General features: G+C 39.7%; 2 protein-coding genes across 4 annotated transcripts in view; one reads left to right on the forward strand and one right to left on the reverse strand.

The window, feature by feature from the left end:
* unc5a (unc-5 netrin receptor A) overlaps positions 1-4,613 on the forward strand; it is a 195,001-nt gene extending 190,388 nt beyond the window's left edge. The window contains exon 15 of the mRNA XM_061686306.1: positions 343-4,613. Within this exon, the coding sequence (XP_061542290.1) occupies positions 343-508 (166 nt within the window). The 3' untranslated portion in view covers positions 509-4,613. The remainder of the gene's footprint in view (positions 1-342) is intronic.
* Positions 4,614-5,669: 1,056 nt separating this feature from the next.
* The window catches only part of pdlim7 (PDZ and LIM domain 7), a 40,915-nt gene continuing 21,613 nt past the window's right edge, over positions 5,670-24,971 (reverse strand). For 2 of the 3 annotated variants that reach the window (XM_061685434.1, XM_061685435.1), the window contains exons 5-11: positions 24,773-24,963; positions 13,266-13,318; positions 12,768-13,011; positions 9,525-9,705; positions 9,281-9,401; positions 7,176-7,291; positions 5,670-6,834 (exon numbers count right to left, since the gene is read on the reverse strand). In XM_061685434.1, the coding sequence (XP_061541418.1) occupies positions 6,748-6,834; positions 7,176-7,291; positions 9,281-9,401; positions 9,525-9,705; positions 12,768-13,011; positions 13,266-13,318; positions 24,773-24,963 (993 nt within the window). In that variant the 3' untranslated portion in view covers positions 5,670-6,747. Of the gene's footprint in view, positions 6,912-7,175; positions 7,292-9,280; positions 9,402-9,524; positions 9,706-12,767; positions 13,012-13,265; positions 13,319-24,772; positions 24,964-24,971 lie in introns of all 3 variants that reach the window. The other variant, XM_061685436.1, reaches the window with a different exon arrangement.

Consider the following 24,971-nt stretch of genomic DNA (forward strand, 5'->3'; position numbering starts at 1 on the left):
TCCCTTTTTCGAGAATGTCTTAATGTCATTTTCTTATTGTCTCTGGCTGGAAGACCCGTTCAACAAAAACAAAAAAAAATTTAAATCCCTTTAAAGAGGACATATTATGGAAAATGTCTTGTACTGTATATTTTTGTCTGTAAGCGAGCCGTTCTGCACTGTTATGGAAAAGTGGAGCTGCACTGAACAAAAAAGAAAATGTTTTAAATTGTGGAAATAGAATAATATGTCTCCTTTAATTGGAAATGTGTCCCGAGTATGAATCATTTTGTAGCCCAAATAATTCTGATTCATTCCAACTGATTGCTGTTCTTCGTCTAATTGTTATTGTTGTGCATGCAGACACATGGGCTTCTTTGCGTCCAAAGCGAGCCCGACCTCGGCCATCCTCGACCTGTGGGAGGCGCAACATTTCCACAGCGGCAACATCAACCAGCTGGCCGCCGTCATGGCGGACATCGGCAAGCAGGAAGCCATGATCTTCCTGGTGTCGGACGGCGAGTGCTAACAGGCTGAGAGGAAACAGCGGAGAAGACAAGCAGGGTGGAAGAATACATGCAGTGGGAATAGATCATCTGAGCTCTCTGTTTTAGATCAGGCGATCTAGGAGGACACAGTTTTAATTATTTCCACTGAGAGAATCATATTCAAGCAGCTCAGTAACACCCCCAAATTATTACATACATAATTCCATGTCTTATGTAGCACTTAATGTTGTCTAACAATGACAAAGTCATTTAATTCCTTTGAAAAAGGAAATCTATAGAAAGCCCTTTGATTCTTTATTCAATATCCTTGATATCCATCTTAAGTTTCAGGTACCAATGCACTCTTTGGGTCATATTCTCCCATTCGTGCATAAGTCTGAGGCTGGCTGTAAATCATGGAGCATGGCGACATGTGAATGTCATAGAAATCAATTTGGAAAACATAAAGTCACGCACGTATGAAATATGAAAATACCTTCCGTAACAGATGTGTCGTCGCCAGATTTGAGTGGATGGGAGAATGCGCGCAGCCAGAAAAGCGCTCAGCTGCGCGCATTTTCTGATTTACGCACACAGTAGAATATGGCTCTTTGTCCTCACTAGTATAACGACTGTCTTACTACTAACTAGGTGATTACCAGTAACTAGGTGATTACTTCTAAACATAATTTTACACACATACATTACATACATTTTCACACACATATATACACACAGACACGCACACAGGTCTACTAGTACTACTAGTGTGATTATAAAATTGTACTAGTTCACTCGTAGTAGAAGTGCTAGTGGGCAGAAATGTCATACGGTAGTGGATAAAAAAAAGTTTAAAAGTCTACCCCCCCCCCCCCCCCCCCCAGCCCCCACGGCAGCTACCATAGTCTGCTGACGCACACTCTGAGCTAGATTTCCTTTTCAATTGCAGCACCTTTTATTTATGTTCAGTGACAGTTGTTACATATTAATCCCAAAGGGAATATTTTTTATTCATTATTGTTAAATTATAGATTTACAATTATTTAAACTGTATTATAAATGTATTGGTGGTTGTGTTTAAAGGGCCACTTCCAAGTTTTGAACAATGTCATTGTCATTTTCTTTTTATTGGAAGAGATAAAATAGATTAAATTCAAAAATCAGACTTTTGGGAATAAAATCAGGGATTTTATTTTAAGGGCCATACTACAGTAATAAGACAGTCACTCTACCAGTGCTAGTGAGGACAAAGAGCATACTAGTACATGTACATGAAGTGCATATCAAGGAGATCTGCTACAGTATTTAAAGCAGGAGCTTTCTGCAATACGATGGAACGTCCATCTGAGGACCCCAAATGACCAACCACCCCCCGCCACACTTTGTCTCAATGTTACATGTGTGTTCTCTACAGCGAGGACTCCCTCATTTCTTCACTTAAGTTCACGTGCCATTGCTAATGAAGGCGCTGCGGGGCCTCTAAACACTTGGGAAGCAACGGATGACATCACAGTCCTAAGTGACGTGTCCTTTAATTGCTTTAATTGTGAGGCACACTTAATGTTTGTTGTTGACCGAATAATCTGCAGTAGATAGCGTCTACTTAAAGGGCCACTTTGTTTATAGAGTCGTTTTTATGAAGAAGCCATGTTTGGTGCGCTTTTCTGTTCCGGTACCACGTTTCTTGCAGCTGCATTTACAACCAGGCCGCACACACAAAGTGAACATCCGGAGTTTCGATCCCCAGTTCAGCCATTTTGCGTGTGAGTGCGCTCCTCCTCAGGGTTGCATGTGATGTCCATAAAGTTGTCAGGAGACCCCCTGCCCGCCCTCGCTCCCCCATTCAAGACACACTCAGTCAAACAGCTGGCGTAGGCTCCAAAGCCCCTCGACACACCGGAGCTTCTTTTTATGATTGTCCTGATTTTTGGAATGTACTTTTATGTTTCCGTGTGCTTTGCAAAGGGGACACTTAGTTTTAATGTGCCATTTTAACACTATTCCGACACTGTAATTCCACAGCTACTGCAGCTTCAGGACTATTAGGGCCACAAACCAATAGAAAATTAAGAAACATTTCCAGAATGATGCTGTGATATTATAACAGTCCTAATATTATGAGAATTTATTTGTAATGTCATTATAATAGTCTGAATTTTTGGAAAAAGATAGAGGCAAGTCATAATGTGGCGAGAATGAAAAGTCACAATGTTACATGGAAAAAGGTGGTAATGTCCCAAGAAAAGTTGGAATGTGATGAAAGTCATAAATGGGAAAATTGAAACTTTTTTTTCTTGGCTTTCCTGAAATCTTAAAAAAAATACATATATTTTGATTGCATACATCTTGATTGCATACATCATCTCTAAAATTGACCTCTTATTGTGACTAAATTCTTCTAGAATTACTACTTTATGCATGAAAAATATTTTGTTCGAATTCATTTATGACTTTAATATTTTAGCACACTCAACATAACCTGTTGTAACTTGTTTTGCAGGGGGGTCGGGGGGCGGGGGTCCTGGGCCAAAGGAGCCACCCCGGCTCCCTGTCATCACTACAAAAACTTTTCGGTGCCATGACGACTAGGGGCGGAGCTACAAGCTAGTTTCTTGTTGAGCCCGCCCAAAGTCAAAAACGCAAACTGTAGTGTATGTGAAATAAGTCAACACGTAAAATTACAGGTTTTCTTGGACCATTGTAGGTATTAACATTATTTTAACTTCTTTTTTTTGTCAAATGAAACTTTTGTCATATTTCAACTTAAGTTGCGTGTAGTATTAGCACTATAAATGTTTTATTATTTAGTCTTTTGCAACTATAATTTTATTTGTGTACAATTATGACTTTTTCATCATAAAATTGCCACTTTTTTCTTGTAAAATCAAATTTTCCCATGTTTTATTCTAATAAATTTGGATTTATTTTGTATTTTTTTGTAATACTGCATATTTATTTCCACTTTTGATTGTGGCCCCAATACTCCTTGGTTCTTTTTCCACCTGACTTTTATTTCCACTTTCTCCAACCACCAGAGAGCGTTTGGTCCCAAATGCCACGACACCAAGTGTTTGTGTCATTTCTGACAGTAGTAGCCTTCTGACACAAAATGTTCATCTCACCAAATAAATCTTGTTGAAAAGGATCACATTCACATGTAATATAATACTTTTTCTATCACAGCCACATGCTGTCATTTTGCATAAAGTTTAGTGTGTGTGTCTGTGCGTGAGCTAAATTGGTAACCAAAGTTTTCCCTCATCCTTTTCATTGCAATGCTGTGTGGCGAGCATCCACATCTTTCTGTTATTTAAGCCGTAATGTTGACTGTGTGTGTTTGTGTGATCACTTTGTAAAGAAATGTAAATTATATTTTAATATGAAGCCAAATAATAATTTTAAAAAAAAATGACACTTAAGTTCCGCGGCATTTGTCAAGTTAAATCGTGACGTGTTTGCCTATTTAACTGTTGTTTGGCGATCTAGCAGTGGAGACTTTTTGCAGTGTTATAAGGCTTTAGAGAGGCTCTTTATGTGTTTGTTGTTTGTTTGCCATCACTTACAAGTGTCAGCATTTACAGTACATATCAGCTGGAGGAAGACGGTGGCCTTGTTTGATAAGCCGTGGCAGTTGTTCAGTCGCTCTAAGTGTGAGTGAGTGAGTGAGTGAGTGAGTGAATGAATGAATGAATGCACGTCCCACTAAACTGGCTGCCGGCATATCCCACATTTGCTTACATCACAACTGTACATTTTGTATCACTCGTTACTATTTCAAGTCAAGGTGTGTGTATGCGTGTTCATTACATGACGTTGCTATTGTTTTTTTCTTTTTGTCTGAGTAGGCTTTTGTATTTGTGAACTTTTTCTTTTTTTGAGTCAATGTTCCTTGCCTTTCTGCATTCAAAAATGCTGTACTTATTACATGCCACTGCGCTTATGCAATTGTATAATCCCTATTTTCTGTTTTATTTTGTTTTTGTTTTATTACCTTTTGTGTTTTTACCGTCAATGTAAATTGTTGTCGAGACTTTTTGTGGCAAAGGAAAAACTTAAGCAAAGGGAGATTTTCTGTACTTTTTGGACAATGATGGATTTGTTGGTAGAGTTTTTGAAATTCGTTTCTAAGTGCTTTCAAGTATTTACTTGGCCTTATGTATATAGATATATATATCAATCTATGACATTTCAGAAAGGTATGTATAGTAATTGAACCTGAAATCTCTGTAAATAAATTATATATTGTTTATTCAAGGACTAAGTCTTTTACTTGCATCCTGTGTTTAAGGCTATTTTAAAAATCATTTTGTACATTATATCTTGCAGATCTGACTTGACAAAGTAGGAAATGTGGAGATAGTAATAGATAGATTACAAGATTGATCACTGATTACTCTGGTGAAGGAAACGTTACATTTTAATTAGCACATTGTTGAAGCATCATAACAGATGTTTCTTCACTTACTCCAGCAGTTATTTAAAAAAAAAAAAGTATAATGTAAAGCAATAGAAATACATATTCAACAACAGCCTGGAAATTAAAAACAAATTAATAAATGTAGGATGAGAGTAACTGTTTTTGTAATTAAATTCTATCTTTGAAAAGACTGACTACACCCTAGACTGGTCGCCAGTCAATAGCATAGCCTATTGTGTTTTGGGAGAGGAAAAACATATTGTAGGGTAAATACTATAGCGTATCCATCATATTAAAATTGAATCGGTAGTAAAACTTAGAGGTTCCCTCCCATCAATTTTTGGGGAAATTTGGGTTAGAAATGCCCAGAATGTTCTCTTTCAAGCTATTCCAGTTGTTCTTTTACGCTTGTCAGTTGAAATGGATGGATTTCTTATTAATATTCAATCTATAAATAAGCTTTGCTCTGATTGGTTTGCTCATCTTCCCCCAATCTAAAGAGGAAAACAGCTTGGCAAAACTACATCACACCGTCAGCAATTTCAAATCCTGTAGTTTGCAAGTGGTTTTGGTGTTCAAAGGCTATTGCGTTCAATCAACAAACCGCATAGATGTCAAACTTAAACCCCGTCACAACTCATTTTGACCTATGTTATGCATAAAACAGTGCACAAAAAATTGATTTTGATTGAAGGGGACCTCTAGCATTGCCAAATATTTTGAGGAAGTTCACTTGATGAGGTCCAAAACCCCAATGACAGCTAAAATGGTGAGTGAGACGGTCATACAGTAAGAAACTTTTATTATATTCAACAGTTGGCAGCATGGTGATTGAGTGGTTAACAGGGTTGAGGGTTCAAATGCGGCATATGGCATTCCTGTCTGGAGTTTGCATGTTTTCGCTATGCTTGCCTGGGTTTTCACTGGGTATTTTGGCTTCCTCTCACATTCCAAAAACATGCTTGTTAGGTTAATTGAAAACCCTAAGCCAGGGGTGTCAAACTCATTTTTGTCACGGGCCACATCATAGTTATGACTTCCCATGGAGGGCCGCAACTGTGAACCCATATAAATGAAAGATTACCACATATATTCTAATTACATACAGTATACACAACACAGTGATGAATAACCAGTTTTGAAATCAGAAGCCTATAAAAACATGTTTTTCAACTATTACATTTCTTTTCAAAGGGGGATTGGTACCAAAAACATTATTGGAAATATCTCAATGGTATAACACCAGAACACAATGAGCAATTTTGATTTGCTTTCACGGGCCACATAAAATGATGTGGCGGGCCGGATCTGGCCCCCGGGCCATCAGTTTGATAACTGTGCCTTAAACTGTCACTAAGTAGGTGTGCGTGTCAATGTTTGTTTATATATTCAACATTCATGGGTTGTTTTGATTTATTTGGTCAATGAAATAACTTCGACTACTAATTACAAATTAATCAAATGTATTATTTTGCATGTCTGCATATGATAAAAAAATGTTTTTTGTTTGTCTATAATAGAGGTTTTTAAAGATTTTCTGACATTTCCCATAAAGTCTCATTAATTCCATTGGAAAGTTCTTTTCCATACGTGTTCAACATTCCTAAACCCAACATCCAGTGGAAAGTGTCTGGAAATGAAAATGGGTATAAAAAAAAAAAAAAAAACTCCAATGTACTCAGAGTGAACTGAAGGTAAACAATATAACGGCACGGTTGAATGGGTCGACTCGATCCAGTCGAGTGACACGTTGAGAATTTGGTAGGAGAGACAGGAGCAGAGCGTTAAGCTTCTAACATCCAAATTGAGCACAGGCTGCGTGTGACTGAGGAGGAGACGAAGATCTCGGACGAGGACGTCCTCTCACACGGGGGCGAAGGCGTGGCCTTTGCAGAGGGGCTTGTCCTTCTTGGAGTAGAACGTCTTCCCCTCCAGGTTGATCTGGCACAGCTTCAGACACGAGAGGTCACAAACATGAGGGAATGGCTAACGTTGTCTTCGTGCACACCCGCACAATCGCATCACACCTGGGTGGACATTAACTACTAGAAAAACATGGCCGTAGACCTGTAAAGTATGGCCTGGGGGCCTCAATTTACATTTACTTTGGTTATCTTGGTCTGATATTTACATTTGTTTGATGAGCTTAAACATTAAAGTGGGGAAACCATGTAAAAAAAAAAAAAAAAGGCCATGAGCAGGGCGCAAATACTTCTTCACAGAACCGTATGTCAGATATTTTCTAGGCGTTCCCAGTACGCTAGGAGAAGATCTGAACGAGAAAGACTCACAGCGCAGACGAAGCACGAATCGTGCCAGCTGTAGCCCAGAGCCTCCAGGAAGCGGTCTCCGGCGTCGATCTTAAAGTCGCAGCCGTGACATTTGGTGCCGAACATCTTTTCGTAATCTGGAAGGAAAAAGCCCTTAAAACTGTGTTCTCTAAAGGGGACATGTTACGGAAAGTTGACTTTAACTGTGTTGTATACAAATAGTTATGTGTCTGAAGAGGCTGCATGCCTGTCATGTGGAAAATGAAACGACCAAATAAATCTTTTTTTAGCTTCCTCTTTCTGAAACTGCGTCTGGGGACGAGCGCAAGTTACATAATGATCGCCCTTTCACAGAATTAATCCACTCATGACAGGATCAGCTAGAGTGGGTGAAGAGCCAGAACCACTTTCAAGCACCAGCTAGTCTACACCAGTGATTTCCAACCTCTATGGAGCCAAGGCACATATTTTACAATTGAAAAATCTCACGGCACACCAACAAACAAAAATGTCACAAAAAGTGGATACATTAATTACTGTATATACTTCCTGCCCTCTAATAGAAGACCATTCATTTGTTCTGTCTGTCACTATGCCTTACTGGTATAAGTAGATGAAGAAAGATTTCTTGTAAACATAATTTTTTGAGCAATTAAGTAAAATGTTATAATTTCCCACGGCACACCTGAAGAGCGCTCATGGCACACTAATGTGCCACGGCACACTGGTTGGGAATCACTGGTCTACACTATCTGAAAATTATCATCACAAGTGCGACTCCCCCCGCCATCATGTCAAAGCCACTACTTAAACACTACCGGTATATATATATATATATATATATATATATATATATATATATGGAAATTATTCCTGCAAGGGTGATATTTTCTCCAAAACATATCTGCATTTCCCTCCACAGCACAACTAACATTTGAGTCACCAGTTGTGGCAGAGCCCGCTACCCCACCAAGCATTTCGAGCCTTCAGCATACTTATAGGAGACAAAATGTGTGTAAAAAATGTGATACAAAGTTCTCATGCAACACGACAAATTAAGATTTGGAGCAAGCTTCTATTTTTATTCATGCTTCCTCATTTACACAGATGCATCCTAGCACAATATACGTAATCTTCATTGTTTCTGTCTATACTTTGCTAAAATCTGCACTAAGGGGCAACGAACCAGCAAATCTTTAACTCGGACTGTATTAGCAAAGAAAAGAAGCAAATTTACTGCAAAAAAAATGTTTTGTGTTTCTTTTTCATCTTTATACAGTATCACATGAGAATGTTTTACAAACATTTTCTTGTAAGGTCAATTTTTAATTTATTTTACTTTAAAATATAATTTAAAAAAAAAAGAATATTAGAGAATAGTCATTTTTAAATGACTGTCAAAGTTCCCACAAATATAAACGCACTACTCTGAGACCAGCAGCCACTGTCTTTACAGTATTCGATCAGGTAACATCAGACTGTCTTTGTCTTTTAATATTGGACTTTTATTCTGCTAATACCATGATGTAAAATTACATCTTTGCGCTCATAAAATTCTGACTTTGCCTCGTTAAATCCAGGCTTCTTTTTGCAATATGCATTTATTTTCATAAAACTCAAACTTTTTGCGTTATTGTGATATTCCTATTTTTTCCTTGTTCATTAAAGTATGACTTTTGTAAATTGGAAACGTTGATGTTTTATTATTAAATTATTAATTATTATGAATATTACTCAAATCCCAACAGCCATAGCGTAGCACTAGAAAACATTAATACTCACAATATTATTGATGTACAATTAGTTCAGAATGTCCACTTTTTTTCTCCTAAAATTACAGCTTAATTATGTCTAACTTCATTTATTCCTATATTATATCTTTTTTACTTTTCACTGTGGCCTTGATGTGCATTTATAGTTAGGTTTAATATCGGCAATACCAGGGAAGATCTCTATAAATATGATTAATCACAATGTGGTGTGCATTTGCCCGTGTGGTTGTGTTTCCAGACATCATACGAACAAACGGAACGCTGCGTGTCATTTCACCTCATAGCATCACTTTCCATGGCGTCTGTCTATTTAGGCTACTGAGCTTTAATGTAGAGTGCCTTGTGAGTTGTCACCTCTCTCGCAGTAAGGCTCTCCCTCCTCCATGTAAAAGGCCTGATTCCTGATAGGAGTCTTGCAAGCTGCACACTTGAAACACTGAACGTGGTAGGTCATCTTCAGGGCATGCATGATTTCCTGATGTAGCAAGAAAAGCTTGTAAATGTTTTATTTTCACCTCAGCTACAACATGCATTTACATCCATTAAGTCCTGTTTAAAACAGCGGATGATTAGTCTCATTAAATTCATTTTCTTATACCCCCGTGATCTTCTTTTTGCACTTTGCACAGTTCGGTGCGTAGCGGTTATCGTGGCACTTGGTACAGAAAACAGAACCTCTCTCCTCGAAGAAGCCCCCCTCCTCCAGGACCGCCTTGCACTGTGAACACGTGAACTCCTCGGGGTGCCAAGAGCGTCCCAGGGCGACCAAGTAGCGACCCCTGAAGAACACAACATGGCTTCAGAGTCACTTCAACTGGGAAAAGATCTAGGTGGGTGTTTCGTAGCCACGGTCGCTGGGGCACTTTACAGTCATTTGATGAACACAGAGAGAACAGTAAAACACATGAACACAAGGAGCACACTTATGCAAGAGCTGCTGTTGGCCGCAGCTCACGCCCAAACACACACACACAGACTCACCGAAGTTACATAACCCCCCACCAGGCCTCTTTCAGGCACATACTGTTGCTATCACACAGACACTACAATACGTACAGTATTTCTTTCCAGTTTGTGCTGCAATTTTTTCGAGTACATTTACAATTAGTTTAAAAAGTGTATTTTAATAAGTTTGAATGTGTTTAATTACAAATCGCAATTCCAATGAAGTTGGGATGTGGTGTAAAACATAAAAGCAGAATACAACGATTTGCAAATCCTTTAACCTATATTCAAATGAATACTCTACAAAGAAAAGATATTTAATGTTCAAACTGTTGAACACTATAGTTTTTTTACAAATATTCTCTCATTTTGAATTTGATACCTGTGACACGTTCCCAAAACGTTGGGAAGGGGGCAACAAAAGACTTGGAAAGTTGTGGAATGCTCAAAAAATGCCTGTTTGGAACATTTCACAGGTGAACAGGTTAATTGGAAACAGGTGAGTGTCATGATTGGGTATAAATAGAGCATCCCCGAGTCTGAGAATCTGGAGAAATTTCTGCACGTAAGCAGCAAGGCCGAAAATCAACATTGAATGCTTGTGACCTTCCATCCGTCAGATGGCACTGCATTAAAATCTGGCACATTGTCTAAAGGATATTGCCACGTGGGTTCAGGAACACTTCAGAAAACCATTTTCAGTCAACACAGTTTGTCGCTCTCGCTACAAATACAAGTTCCAACATGTAAAGTGAAATCCTTACATCAACAACACCCAAAAACCCGCCGGCTTCTCTGGGCCTGAGCTCATCTAAGATAAACTGTGGCAAAGTGGAAAAGTGTGCTGTGGTCTGACAAGTCCACGTTTCAAATTTGTATATATATTTGGAAATCATGGACGGTGTGCCCTCCGAACCAAAGAGGAAAATGAGCATCCGCATTGCTATCAGGGCAACGTTCAAAAGCCAGCATATGTGATGGCATGGGGGTGTGTTTGTACCCATGGCGTGGGTAACTTGCACATCTGTGATGGCACTATTAATGAGCTGAAAGGTACATACAGGTTTTGGACTAACATATGCTGCCATCCAAGCAAGGTCTTTTTCAGGGAGATCCCTGCTTATTTCAGCAAGACAATGCTAAGGCACATTCTGCATGTGTTACAACAGCATGGCTTTGTAGTAAAAGAGTGCCAGTCCAAGACTGTCCTGCCAGCAGCCCAAACCTGTCCGTCATTGAAAATGTCTGGCCCATTACGAAGTGCATAATATGACAACGGAAACCCCAGACTGTTGAGTAATTTAAGTTGTACATCAGGCAAGAATGGGAAAGAATTCCACCTACAGAACTTCCACAAGGAGTTGAAGTCCTCAGTTCCCAAACCCTTATTGAATGTTGCTAAAAGGAAAGGTGATGTAACACAGCGGTAAACATGCCCGTCTCAGCTTTTTTGAAACGTTTTGGAGGCATCAAATTCAAACTGCGTGAATATATGCATAAGAACAATCAAGTTTATCAGTGTGAATATTAAATATCTGGTCTTTGTCGTAGATTCAATTGAATATAGTTAGTTTTTATTTACATTTTAGACAACATCCCAACTTTATTCAAATTGGGGTTGGTAATTTAAATGTGTTTAAAGCATGTAGGAGGGTAACACAAATGTGGAAAATGATTTTTTTTTTCCCTCTATATCGAAAAACTTTCACCTATTGCATGTGGGTCTGGAACCCATCCCCGATGTTCACTGTACTATTCTATCTGTGCTTTGTAGGGCCTGACTGATTCAAAATCAGCCGATTTTAGCCATCTTAAAAAATAATCATAATCTGTCAGAGTTTTGCCGATGGAACGTCATTATATCAGAATCAGAATCAGAATCATCTTTATTTGCCAAGTATGTCCAAAAAACACACAAGGAATTTGTCTCCGGTAGTTGGAGCCGCTCTAGTACGACAACAGACAACAGAACACTTTTGAGACATAAAAACTACCGGAGACTACCGGAGACAAATTTCTTGCGTGTTTTTTGGACATACTTGGCAAATAAAGATGATTCTGATTCTGATATTCTTAATTTTTCATGAAACAATAAATGGTGTTAAGTGTCATGCAGAATGATGTCCTTGAGCCATATTTCCACTAGAGGGAGCTCTGACTCCATTCCATTTTCCGTACCGCTTATCCACACTAGGGTCACGGGCGTGCTGGAGCCTCTATCCCAGCTGACTCTGGGCGAGATGCGGGGTTCAACCTGAACTGGTCGCCAGCCAACCATTCATTCCAATACACATCTTTCTTGGACGATGACGTGGCTGTCCTAGACCATACTTGACCATGCGCGAACACCGCCAACATTTACAACAATGTTGAATTGCCGTGTTACGTTTGTGCTGCCGAAACTCCCGAGCATAATATTGTTTTTATAGCAAAATCAGTAGTAGGTCAGGAGGAGCACCTCTACTACCGCCGTCTGCAACAAGCGGAGGTGGAGAACAGTATATCCCACATTCTTAAATCCACCGCATTAAAACAACCAAAAGGGCAACCAGTGAGACTCAGCGTTGTCTTGTTGTGAAACAAATAAAAATAAATGATTAACTATACATTAGAATGTCAGCAATGTTTTGATGACTCGCTAAAATACAAAATTAATAACTTAGCTCCACAGGTTGAGAACTTCCCTACTGGCGACATGCAACTCCTATCACGCTAATTTTCTTCAAACTCTTTATACTCGCATTGAGTCCTCCATCGGGCGCACCTCCCAACTTTTGCGGTCCCTGAGAGGGGGGGGAGCATCGAGGGACCATTCATCACTGCTCGCAGCATTAATTTTTCTTTTATCTGCCGAGTAAGTGATTCACATACTGTAACAACTTTCTCAGATTGTCACCTGATGACTTTGTTGCAGGCACCACACACTGGGGTCCTCCCACTATCTTCAGGCGCCTGCTGCGCCGCCTGCAGGATGGAGCTACGGTTCTCCATCGGCGTGGGCTGAACTGGCTGCTGGTGCTGTGTCACCACCGTGCTTGTCTTATCCGGATGAAAACGGTCAGCAAAATTAGGATCAGTGACCCACGGAGGTCGGGAGGAAGGAGCTGAGGCGCACGTTGCCATTGATGCTGTCTTAGATCCTGCGTTTGGGGGGTAAAAAAACATTCAGTGTGATTTGTTTTGGGAAAATAAACTACAACAGGCTCTGACTTCAGATCGTTCCAGCAAATCAAAGGTGGGGGTGGTTATATAAGGTCGCTCTCCAAATTTCTGTTGCCACTTGAATGCAACATGGAGTTGTTGTTGATCCTGATGTACTGACAGTTAATAAAAATGTATTAGCACATCCTACATGCTCCTTTAATTCATTAGCAGGACCGAAAGACAAACTCACCATCTGGTTTATTGGCAGTCTGAGCCTTGGCAGGTGACGGAGTTGGCTCAACACTGTGGAGAGAAGATGACTAATTAGAGAAAAAAGTACATAGCTCTCAAAAAGAATACGTCATGTTTGTGTTGATGTCAGCAGCCATGGTTGCCTCGTATTAGGTTGTACGGTCCTAAACATTCAATTTGAACAGTGTGATTGGTACTCAGCGCGAAAAATCAGCTGAAAAATAAAACAAGTAATGTAAATGGCAAAAAAATAAAAATAAAAACAATAACATTCACCCAAAGTTAAATGATTATATTCTTCAATCCTTTTATGCACTTTTTAAAAGAGTCTGATATTTACTAATTTATATACACTCTACAGCAAGCAAACATACTGTACAACCAATGATTGTCTTTTGTGTTTTCTTGAATTTGACAGATGTATTATAGACTTCGCCCCAGGAGCTACCCTGAGAACACCCGATCTTGTTTGATCTTGGAAGTTAATCTGTGTCGGTCCTGGCTAGTACTTGGATAGGAGACAACCTAGGAATACCATGTGCTGGGGTTGGGCGGGAGGCCAATCATCTGCTCCTGTAAAAAACTACAGATTACAAAAAAATGCAATTGCAGCCTAATGTGCCTCACGGCATTGAGAGCTCTGGAGAAAAATAAATATAGTATTTAGATTACAAGTAGGCTATATGGTATATTCGTCTTCATTATTTTACAAAGCATTTCCACCGCATCATCATAGGGGGGAAGATGTGGGGCATTTGGCAACCCTGCAGTCTCATGTCCTTACATGGGAAACTGGAGGGTGTGTACCTGTGCTGATTTGGGTCACTTTACACATTTACTTATGAACATCCATCCATCCATTTTCTATACCGCATAGCTTCGGGTCATGTGAACCACTACACTAACAATGACCACTGGTGTGAACAACAATCCATCCATCCATTTTCTGAGCCGCTACTCCTCACTAGGATCGTGGGCATGCTGGAGCCTATCCCAGCTATCATCGGGCAGGAGGCGGGGTACACCCTGAACTGGTTGCCAGCCAATCGCAGGGTACATACAAACAAAGAACCATTTGCACTCAGAGTCACACCTACAGGCAATTTAGTCTCCAATTAATGCATGTTTTTGGGATGTGGGAGGAAACCGGAGTGCCCGGAGAAAACCCATGCAGGCACGGGGAGAACATGCAAACTCCACACAGGCGGGGCCGGGGATTGAACCCGGGTCCTCAGAACTGTGAGGCTGACGCTCTAACCAGCCGTCCACCGTGCCGCGCGTGAACAACAATGTAAGGGGGGGACGGGGACATAATGGGTAGAAGTAGTGAAGTTATGCCGTATCTTGGTGTCAACGTCTCATTTCCAGTTGAAAGAATTTTTAAGTTGAACGGTCCCAAATTATTAAAGACTGTGCGGGATGATTTTCATAGATGGACAAACGTATCATTAGCACTGTGGTTGAGTGTAGTGGTGCTTATAATGAATGTGCTCCCAAGATGAACTTTTTTTTAAATCTCCGTTATCCCTTTAGAAATCCCTCAAAAATGTTTCAAATAGATTAATAAATTGTTTTCTAGGTTCCAGAGGAAAGATTTTTTAAAAAAACGTAGAATTAGCCTAAAAAGAATGTTTGTTCCTAGGAGGAAGAGTGGATTAGGGATACCAGATTTGTCATATTAATGATCATATAATGGTGTATACCCATTATGCTTATATGGAAGATGATATGGATGTGGGTTGCAGGAGATGGCTGGAACAGGAAATTATAACTGAAAACAGCAAAAAAAATGTCTTCTTTCTGGTGTCACCCTAAACATGATAAATGTATAAAACCCCAATGATAATATTTTCATGTAAAATAGATAAAGCAATACATGGACAATTTAAAATGAATGCATTATCCTGGCCCTCTTGTCCTTTATGCAAAGGGATTTTAGTGGGGCTGGTTGTTCTTTTCCCAACAAGGGTTTGTGTGTGTGTGTGTGTGTGTGTGTGTGTGCGTGTGCGTGCGTGTGTGTGAGTGTGTGTGAGTGTGTGTGTGTGTGTGTGCGTGCGTGTGTGTGTGTGTGTGTGTGTGTTCACAGTTTTGGAAGACAATTATGAACAGGTTGTTTATTTGTATTACTATGCACTCTCAGTCTTCTCTCTAGTTCTGGTGGGTCAGTGCTGGATCCCTGCTGGTGTGAGGTTCATCAGGGGCTTAGTGCCTATCTCACTATGTGTCTCAGTCCTGGTTGAGAAATGGGACTTGGAGCAAGGCCAAGTTCTATTTGGATCACTTGATGTACAGAGATGGTAATAAGCCAACAAGATGTTTTAGTCTCACTTGGTAAAACACATTAAGGGAATCAGAAGCTGAATCAAAATTAGCATCACACATTAGACTGTGTGTATGGTAAAGATATTGATAAAGGCTGAAGAACAATAGCAACACTACCCGAACACCCTCAATGTTTTCCATAACTCACAGACGAAGTTCAGAGACAAGAAACTCATCAGACGTGTTCAGTGGCGTCCTGTCAAATTTTTAATCCAGAGGAGTTTGGCTTTCAGCACGCATATGCTGAGCTGCGGAAATGAAGACTTGTTTCTGCATCTAAAAGTCCTGTTACCCACAGCAAGCGTCACTATATTCAGAAAATCTTCAAATTAAATCTGAGATGGAGCGAAAACAAGTTGCGTGAAGACAGTATGCTCTGGAGATGCATCATTCTGGGGGAAAAATGCCAGCGCCTGAAGCGACTATTGTGTTGACAACATCAACAGTGCCATCTACATTCAGCCACTGCAAATGATGAAATCGTGGCTCATTTCCAAAGAAAAAAGATAATCCAGCAAATGATTACCCTAAATCAACTTAGCTCTTCAGCCTGACCACGCACACACAGTATGTCTTTTTAGCATCAAGTGGGCCAGACAATTATACTTGTACGTTTGTATCCAAAACAACACATTCAAAGAGGCACAGCAAGGAAAAAACATTTCTGCACGGTATACTCAGAATATTAATGAATAATAAATCCCTTTGCAGGTCTGGTAATAGAAAGGAGGTTAAACGGAACACAGCTAATGAGATGGAGGGGAACTAAGGATCAAATGAAGGAAATTAGTCGACATTGGTTTGACCTGCAGACCCAGGGTCAGCCGCCCTCCACCTTGACTGGGCCGACTGAAGGTCCGTTTATTCCTACAGCAGACAAGCAGCAGCAGCTCCTGTGAGATGTGTGCTGCTGAAGCGTACATGTGTATCCTCAACCGTGTCTATTCCCAGCTGGAGTGGCCTAGAGTGTGTTTTCTTGACATTTTCATCACTTTCAACATGGGGCCAAACCATCCCCACACCGAGGAAGATGCAGGTTCACGATTGCAAGCTGCAGAGTAAAAAGCCATGGAGAGCTTGACATTTGCAGTTCATTCTTTACACCTGTGATTTTTCATCTACTGTGGTTGTTCTTAATTTGGCCTCATCCCCAGAGCAAAGTGTCGACTTGAGCAGAGAGAAAAGAAAGGATTTCTATTTTATTTTTAGACGGCGAAAGATAGCACGTCATCTTCCAAACAAAAGGTGATGGAGGTCGACAAACGTAAACATGACAACACCTTCTGAAATAGGCTGCATGTCTAATGGCTGCTTCACTCATTCCTTAGTTTTTATGAAAATACAAAATGGGTGCACAAAAAAATGCCTTTAAATGTACAAAAAATTGGACGGCACGGTGACCGACTGGTTCTGCCTCACAGTTCTGAGGACCTGGGTGCAAATCCCGGCCCCGCCTGTGTGGAGTTTGCATGTTCACCCCGTGCCTCCGTGGGTTTTCTCCGGGCCTCCGGGTTTCCTCCCACATCCCAAAAACATACATGGTGGGTTGATTGAAGTCTCTAAATAGCCCTTAGTTGTGAATGTGTGCGTTAATGGTTGTTTGTTTCTATGTGCCCTGCGATTGGCTGGCGACCAGTTCAGGGTGTACACCGCCTCTCGCCCAAAGATAGCTGGGATAGGCTCCAGCACGCCCGCGACACTAGTGAGGATAAAGCGGTACAGATAATGGATGGATGGATGTACAAAAAATCCTAAATTTGAACCACAGTCATGCATGACTTTGCATGAGATTTGCATTTTGGGATCTCTTTCTGTGTGTGTGTTTGTTTTGCTTTTTATGGCTTTTTTTCTTAAAGACTGTTAAAAAAAAGGACCATTCTCAACAATGTGTCTTAAGAGAAAAAGGAACATGAGAGAAGGGGAAAAAATCATCACCAGAAGTTTCTTTACAATGGTTAACTTCTCTCTACATTTGTATGACAGAATTTTAAAAACTATTACGCCTTCGTCATTTATCATATAACTTAAGACAGGTTGTGTTACAATGTCTTTTTACACCTCAATGGCCGTTAAGAATGGAAAAGGTTACTTAACACTCTTGTTTTTCCAGTTTAAAAAAGGCTTTCCAATAGGAACTGTTAGTTAAACTATGGTTGAACAGCTACAGTTACACAACATGAGTTTGACAATTGAGCCCTGGAGACAATCTGATTAATTAGTTTAGACTAAGTGTACCTTCAACACTGTGCATTAAAAGGCACGCTTTTTTATCTTTATTTGAAACACAAAGGGAAGTTACTGGATTTCCTATTTGGCAAGATTTGAACATGGTACAGGCTTTTCATTCATAATATGCTCCTCAGTTAATAATACAGTATGTTACTCATGACTGCAGTTGAACTAGTTAGGAAATAACTGTTCAATACTACAAATTGTCATGGAGCTACAACACAATACAATACTACAAATTATTATGAAGTTATGTGCTATGGTACAAGTATAGCTTTCATCACCTGTAAATCATCATATTTGGCGTGTATATAAAGTCTGGTGTTTCCGCTTTCTGATCAGTGTTAAAAAATTATAAATAGAATAGCGCATTATGTTGCCACTGAAATACAGTAATTCTTCCAAAGTACAATGTCAGAAAGCTTTTCTTTTCTTTCAACAAGATGTCAGATGCACATGCCATGATTTTATTAATACTTGATCTTTCAAACTTAATTACTCGTTAGCTCATTGATAACTCCTTTGACAAAATAATAAGTGTTGTTATTAAAGCTTACTACAATTTCTCTACTGTGTAACATTATAATGACTCTGTTCTCTTTGATCACCACAGCTCTCAATGGAATGAACAAAGAGGATTAAAATAGAATTCAAATTGTACTACAATTTCTATTCCAATTATTTTTTTCTGGCTCCAGAGGTAATGTTAGACTAAAGGCTGTGGTTTCTTACAAGAACTTGTTCAATGACATGTGTTCATCCATGTTTGTTGGGGTTTTTATGACTAATTGCAGAACTATTTTCTCACTGAGGCAACAAAAGAGTGAAGTGTGAGCAGTCAGCCCATTAAGTCAAGTCTATACAAGGTGAGCTCACCAGGAGGCCGCGCTGAATGGCAAAAAATGAGATGGAAAGATGTCAACTTGCATAATGAAAGATGGAAACATTAAAAAAAAGGAAACACAAGAAATAAGAGCGAGGCAAGATAATGGTTTCGTAAGATGTTTTGTATTTTTGATGAGTGCAAAGGAAAAAAGAATCAGATATAGCTTGGAGACACAACAAGATGAGAGGATCAAAAATGAAAACTCAGAAGTAAGAGGAGTGAGTGTGGGGGAGAATCAAACAGGTAAGGTACTTCCCACTGCAGAGACCCTCTCCTCCACAAGTTTCCCCCACTAGCTCAGTCAGATAAAAACTAGGGCTCCAGACACAGTGGCCCACTGATCTTAACACTTGGCTCAGTGTGCAACGTTCCACGTTAAGTAAACAAAGTCACGTTGGCTACATTACATCTAGTTTTGGCTTATTTTCACCCTCCTCCCAAACCTCTTTTTCGCCGCCGCGCCTGTGTCTTAAAGTTATCTTCCACTGGATGATTGGCTATCTTCGTGGTCTTTGCGGTGCGGCTCAGGATTTGATATTTAGGGCACGAGCGGACCTGTCATGGTGCCAATCCCTCAGACGGGCATAGCGGGGGCTCTGAATCTCAGTGAGGAACTTTTCCCTGCCCGGCAGGAAGAGAGGGAGAGATGGACAGAAAGGAAATATGTTATATGGAGGAGAAATAAAAGGGAGACAAAATAAGTGAAATGCACAAACACAGCAGAGGAGTTGCAGATTGGGGCAACATGCACATTCAACTACAACTATATAATTCTGAAAGCTCAAACTGAAAGGTCAAAGTGAAATTTACACACAAGTACACGTGCAGAATAAACTCAACAATAAAACAACTGCTCAACCACTATGAACCACGCGTAGGCTTTACCTGGCCCTCTTCATGGTTTCATCATCTGGGTCCTGCACTGGGAGATCCAGGAAACACAAACGTATGAGTGATGGTGACACACTCCTACTACAAAATGGGGCAGTCAATGAACAAGATTGTGCTTTTCTTGTGATCAATTTGGGAATTACAGGAGAGAGTTTCTCATCTCAAGTTGGACTGCTGGATTTGATATGATATGAATGGTTTGCAATGTACAAAGTCTTGGCCCACTGTTAGGTTGGTTGTTTTGTTTATAATGAGCATAAATAACTAGAATTTCATTTAGTAAAGCATAGAACTGTGCCCAGGTCACAATGTTATCTGCAATAGGGTTGCATGAACGTGCCAGGACCTCAAACTGCCACTACCCCAACGGGGCCGGGGTGCGAGGGCCCGATTATAGCTGCTCGAGTTCTTCTTATTCTTCCTATGGTGCCAGTCAGAGGTTAAACAGCCAACTCTGCACAATGTCGACAACTGACTTCAACTCTAAAAATAACCCAGAGTGCACTCTACAGCAAAGATAAACAATAAATCTACTTTTGTTTGTTTTATTAAAAGCTAAAGTTCTAGAGAAATAGACTACCTTTATGCAGGTTTCTTACACTTTCCAAGGTCAAAATAAAGTACAGTAATTTGGAATTACCATAATTTCCCATGTATAATGCACACCCATGTATAATACGCACCCCCAAAGTTGACTTCAAAATTCTGGAAAATCCTTCTGCCTATGTATAATGCATTTTTACAATGCATGATTTTGCTTCTACCCATATGATCAAAACGAAGTATCTGTATTTTGTTTTGTTTTTTTCAAAGAATTATTCTAAAGTTTAGCACTATATTTTAACACGTAATCCTTTTTTTAATTTACTTGCTCTTATTTTGAAATTAACATCCCTACTTTTATTTAGTAAATTAGAAAACACACAGTTGTGCTCATATATTTGACTACCCAGGCAGAATTTGTAAGATGGGTACAAGTCTTTAAAGAAAAACGTCTTTAAACTTATGAGCATAACTGTACATATATGCAGTCATACGTACGTACCCCTGTCATATAGGAATGAAAGTGTATAGCTTTTTCATAACCACGAGATGGCGGAATACAGTTATAAAATGTGAAATTATTTTCCATTTTCCCCATACCTATGTATAATGCGCCCTATTGACTTTTGACCATTTTTGGGAGATAAAAAATGTGCATTATACACGAGAAATGATGGTAATTGACCTTATTTCAAGTCTGTCCAGCTCCTTAGAAATGTGCAAAAAAAAAAAATTCTATTTTGGATTATCCATGAAAAAGAGAACGCATTATATTATAAAGACCTGAAATCTTATTTTATAATAACAGACATACTTTAAAAGAACAGCGCACAATAGCGTGTCTGTGAATACAGTAGATACAGTAAGTGCTTGCCTGGCTTGAAAAACAATTTTAAGTGCTTTATCCAAAATTCCAGTCCTTAAGTACTTGGGTAGAAGAGTTTTTGGAAGGTAAAGGAATGCAGTAATATTGAGGATAATTATGGATTTGCGATATCAAAGTGCACTGTGGGTGGATGTTGATCTGGCTGACATGTTCCAGTCATGAATCAAATCTATTGTTTCTTTTTGTTTGCTCTTACTGAGTGCCAGCATCACCAGAACAAATAATCTATTCATCACACGCTCACACTAGTAGTCCATCACTACAACGTGAACATGCCAGGCCTGGTCCCAGACTTACTGAAGTCAGTGCCAGTGAGCTGGGCCAGGATGCGGAAAGAGCGGGATTGGGTGGTACCAGTGCGAGGCTGCCAGTCCTCTGTGTCCTGGATCAACCTCTTCTTGCTGCGGTCGTTGGGGATAAAACAAGGCATGTTCTCCATCCTGAGGCTGTGCCTAACATACACATAACCAGCGGCACACGGTAGGCATGCTTAATTACAGAAAATAGGGACCACCTACACACGACTACTAGATAATCACGTCATTGTGAACACAGGACATTGTGAACCTACCATGGAACAACTAAAAAGGAATGTTACGAATGTGGACCAAAGGGCCTTTAATTAAAACCCATTTGACCCGAGTAACTATCTTAAGCCACACCTACACTAACAAAACAACCTACATGCACAGGCCCCTTACTTGGACGATTGGCACATATCATAGAAGGTAGGTTCGCCCCTACAGAAAAGACCAAAAATACCATAATGAGTTTAACAGTGGACAGAGACAAATGATGCCGATGAACTAAAAATAGACATAAATAGTAGTAATATTGTGTTGAGAAAAGATTCTACTATTCTCCTATAGCACATAAAAAGTGTTGCATGCATAATAAGATGGCAGTTCAGAAAAGGTAGCAGACTGTCTGAAATGCTAATGCAGTGAAACCCACCCTGGGTGTCATGACACCCTAGTTTGCCGTGACAGATCATCAGGGGTGCCGTGGGAAATTATCCAATTTGACTTAATTTGTTCAAAAATTATAATTTATTAATTACAAACATATCATCTATCTATGCCAGCGACATATAGTGACAGGTAAAATAATTAAATATTCTTCCATTAGATGTCAGAAGGTACAATAAATGTATGTAACCACCTGTTACCATTTATACCACAGGTTAAGTTGTTGTTTCCTACAAGTATATCAGCTTTGTGTTATATTAAACAGGCCCAAAGTTCACACTCTGTATGTACATTTCTTAGTAAACTGAGTCGAGTTCATTATTTCAGTATTCATATTTTATGTAACATTTTTTTCCAAAAGATTTTTTTTATGTAAAATGGGTCCCTTCGGTCAATAAATGTTGGGAAACACTGTAACTAATGTATAATGAAAATGGCCAACGAGGGCACAAAGGATGCATATAGTGTTGGTGAAGACTGAAAATCTAAAATCATTCATTCAGCAATAACATTAGGGACACCTACACAATCTAATGAGCTCCAGCGTAATGACCTCTGCCTTTTCAAATGATTGTACAGCGGTGTGAAAAAGTGTTTGCCTAAAATTAACATATTTTTAAATTAACATCTCTCAGACAGCATCAGTCAAAACTGAGCATCATTATATTTGTAAAGGGAGAATTTTCGTATTGGATGTCATTAGATTGGATTGAGCCCGTTTACCTAGTATTGTGGCCAATGACTAAATGCCATGCTTTTAAGGAAGGAGGTGAGAGAGAAGGAAATATACTAACTTTTCAAGAGTCTCCATCTGCACAGTTAAAACAAAAGAGGGAAAACAAAAAGAGAAAAGAAAATGGAGTCAGAGCACCATTTTGGGGTGTAAGGAATATATAGTTTGTGCATAACCAGAACCATCATCAGAATGCAGCAAGCATGCAAAGAGTTGAGCAGAGGCATGCTTTTATTGTCAGTGGGCACTGTGAGAGAAAGACAGCATTGTGCACCTGTCAGCCCTACCTATTGTCACACTGAGCCACAATGATTTGGCACAAAACATTCATCATTCTGGTCCTCTCAGCCACGTACGCAAATGCTTTTCAAGAGTTATGTAAATAGTTTGGCGCTGGCCCAAACACAGGATTTCTGCAGTGCTGCAGTCACTCTCATGTTTTCTTGTGCTGTGATTCTGTCTGTAACAACAACTCAGAGCTCTATACGCAAAGTGCACATGTTTGAATAATAGGCTATCATCCAAAATGGTTAAGGTTTAGACAGATTCAGTGATGTCTTCATTAAAACTAGTCATAAGTGTTATTATTACGCTCCGAGGCCACCGGAATGAAATTCTGCCACACATCAACCAACCATGAGGAGCAATCCAGTCAGACAGACTGCTTAAATAATCCAGCACCAAGGTTTTAAAGTTATGTAAAACTCAGCAGAATTTATGAGTCAGGCTGGTTCAACAGGATTACACCACATGAAGTAGCACGATTACTATGACCCAAATTCCAGCAACTAGATAGGCGTAACCAAGGAGACAGTGTGTCATTAAAAATTAGGGGTGGCCAAAATAAACAATTCATGTATTGCTGAGAATTAGTGTGATTGTGTGGAACTGACTGTTGGTTAATTGTGTCTTGACGCAATTTAGGCAAAAATTAGTGCAATACTTGACTGTAACCAGCAGGAACTATATTATCAACTACAGTAGTTTGTCTAAAGAAGATCCCAATGACATTAGGTATATTCTTAAAAAGCCCTGGCTGAACATTTTTGGGCAGGATTATTCTGCTTAACAGAACACTGGCATTGAAACAGGAGTTCAGAACATACAAAGAAAGATTCTACCATCTCTTGATTGTAACCCCACAGACTGATGAAAAGTAATAAAGTGTATTTACCCAAGCTAGCCATGTTAGCAAACATGCCAGCAAAATTATCATGTCATTATCTCTGCATTAGTTCAGCTGTGTTTACATTTGCTAGAAAGGGTTTAGTTAGACCAAGCACTTGACCGTCTTTTCTTCTGTAGGTCTGTTTTACTTTCCTTAGTTATGAAGCACTTAATGTTACAATGTTGAAACTGTCATAAAAAAAATGAAATACAGATATCGATGCAAAAAAGCAGTGTCCTTAGTCTCACAGATCGGATGTCGCGGCTTCAAACCTAACCCTAGTGAGGATAAGTGCTAAAGAGAATGGATGGGTGGATATTTCAATGGTGCACACAGTAGGCAAATAGTCGGCCATAAAAATAAAGAATTAATTGATTAATTGATTGATGCATTAATTTAGCCCACAGTGGATCACGGAAGTGTAGTCAAATGCTCATTCTTCTTAAGGATATTGTTGCATCTAGCACCATTACATTACTTTGCCTTGGCTGAGATTCTATTGGGTGACAGAATTTCCATTGGGCTCAAATTACTAATTATATATCCATAAGTATTGTTTGTAACTTTAAAAAAATCTGTAGAAACTGGTTCAAAAGCCCAGCAAAATGGAAATTTTTTATCATGTCATCGAGTTAAGATTTGCAAAGAGACGACACATAAAATTCAAAGACAGATCAGAGGCCCATAAAAGTGATGTTACATTTCTATAACGATTCCTGGAAATAAGTTCAATTTGAGGCCAAGAGAGGCAAACTCTAAATGAGACAAAATGTAGTTGTGTCAGAGTTTGGAGTAATTGGGCAAAAGCTCACCAAAAGAATACTTCAGATACTGTGGTCATTTTCACAAGAACGCATGTTTTTCTGTTGCTGCACCTACCCGTTCTGTGTTTGCAGCACACTGGCACGGCCCTGAGAGCGAGGTGTGTTAAGTTTAGGTGAGTAGGCCACAGGTTTTATGACAGGTCCTGCTCTAGCGCCCCCTGCTGAGAAAGGCCTCGCCATCTTGTTAATGGTGGTGCTGGGGGCAAAGGAGTACTTGGGCTGTACACTAGCCTCGGCGCGTGAGTCCTATGTGG

The sequence above is a fragment of the Phycodurus eques genome, chromosome 9 (genome assembly GCF_024500275.1).
Source record: "Phycodurus eques isolate BA_2022a chromosome 9, UOR_Pequ_1.1, whole genome shotgun sequence".
In the NCBI taxonomy this organism is placed as follows: Eukaryota; Metazoa; Chordata; class Actinopteri; order Syngnathiformes; family Syngnathidae; genus Phycodurus; species Phycodurus eques.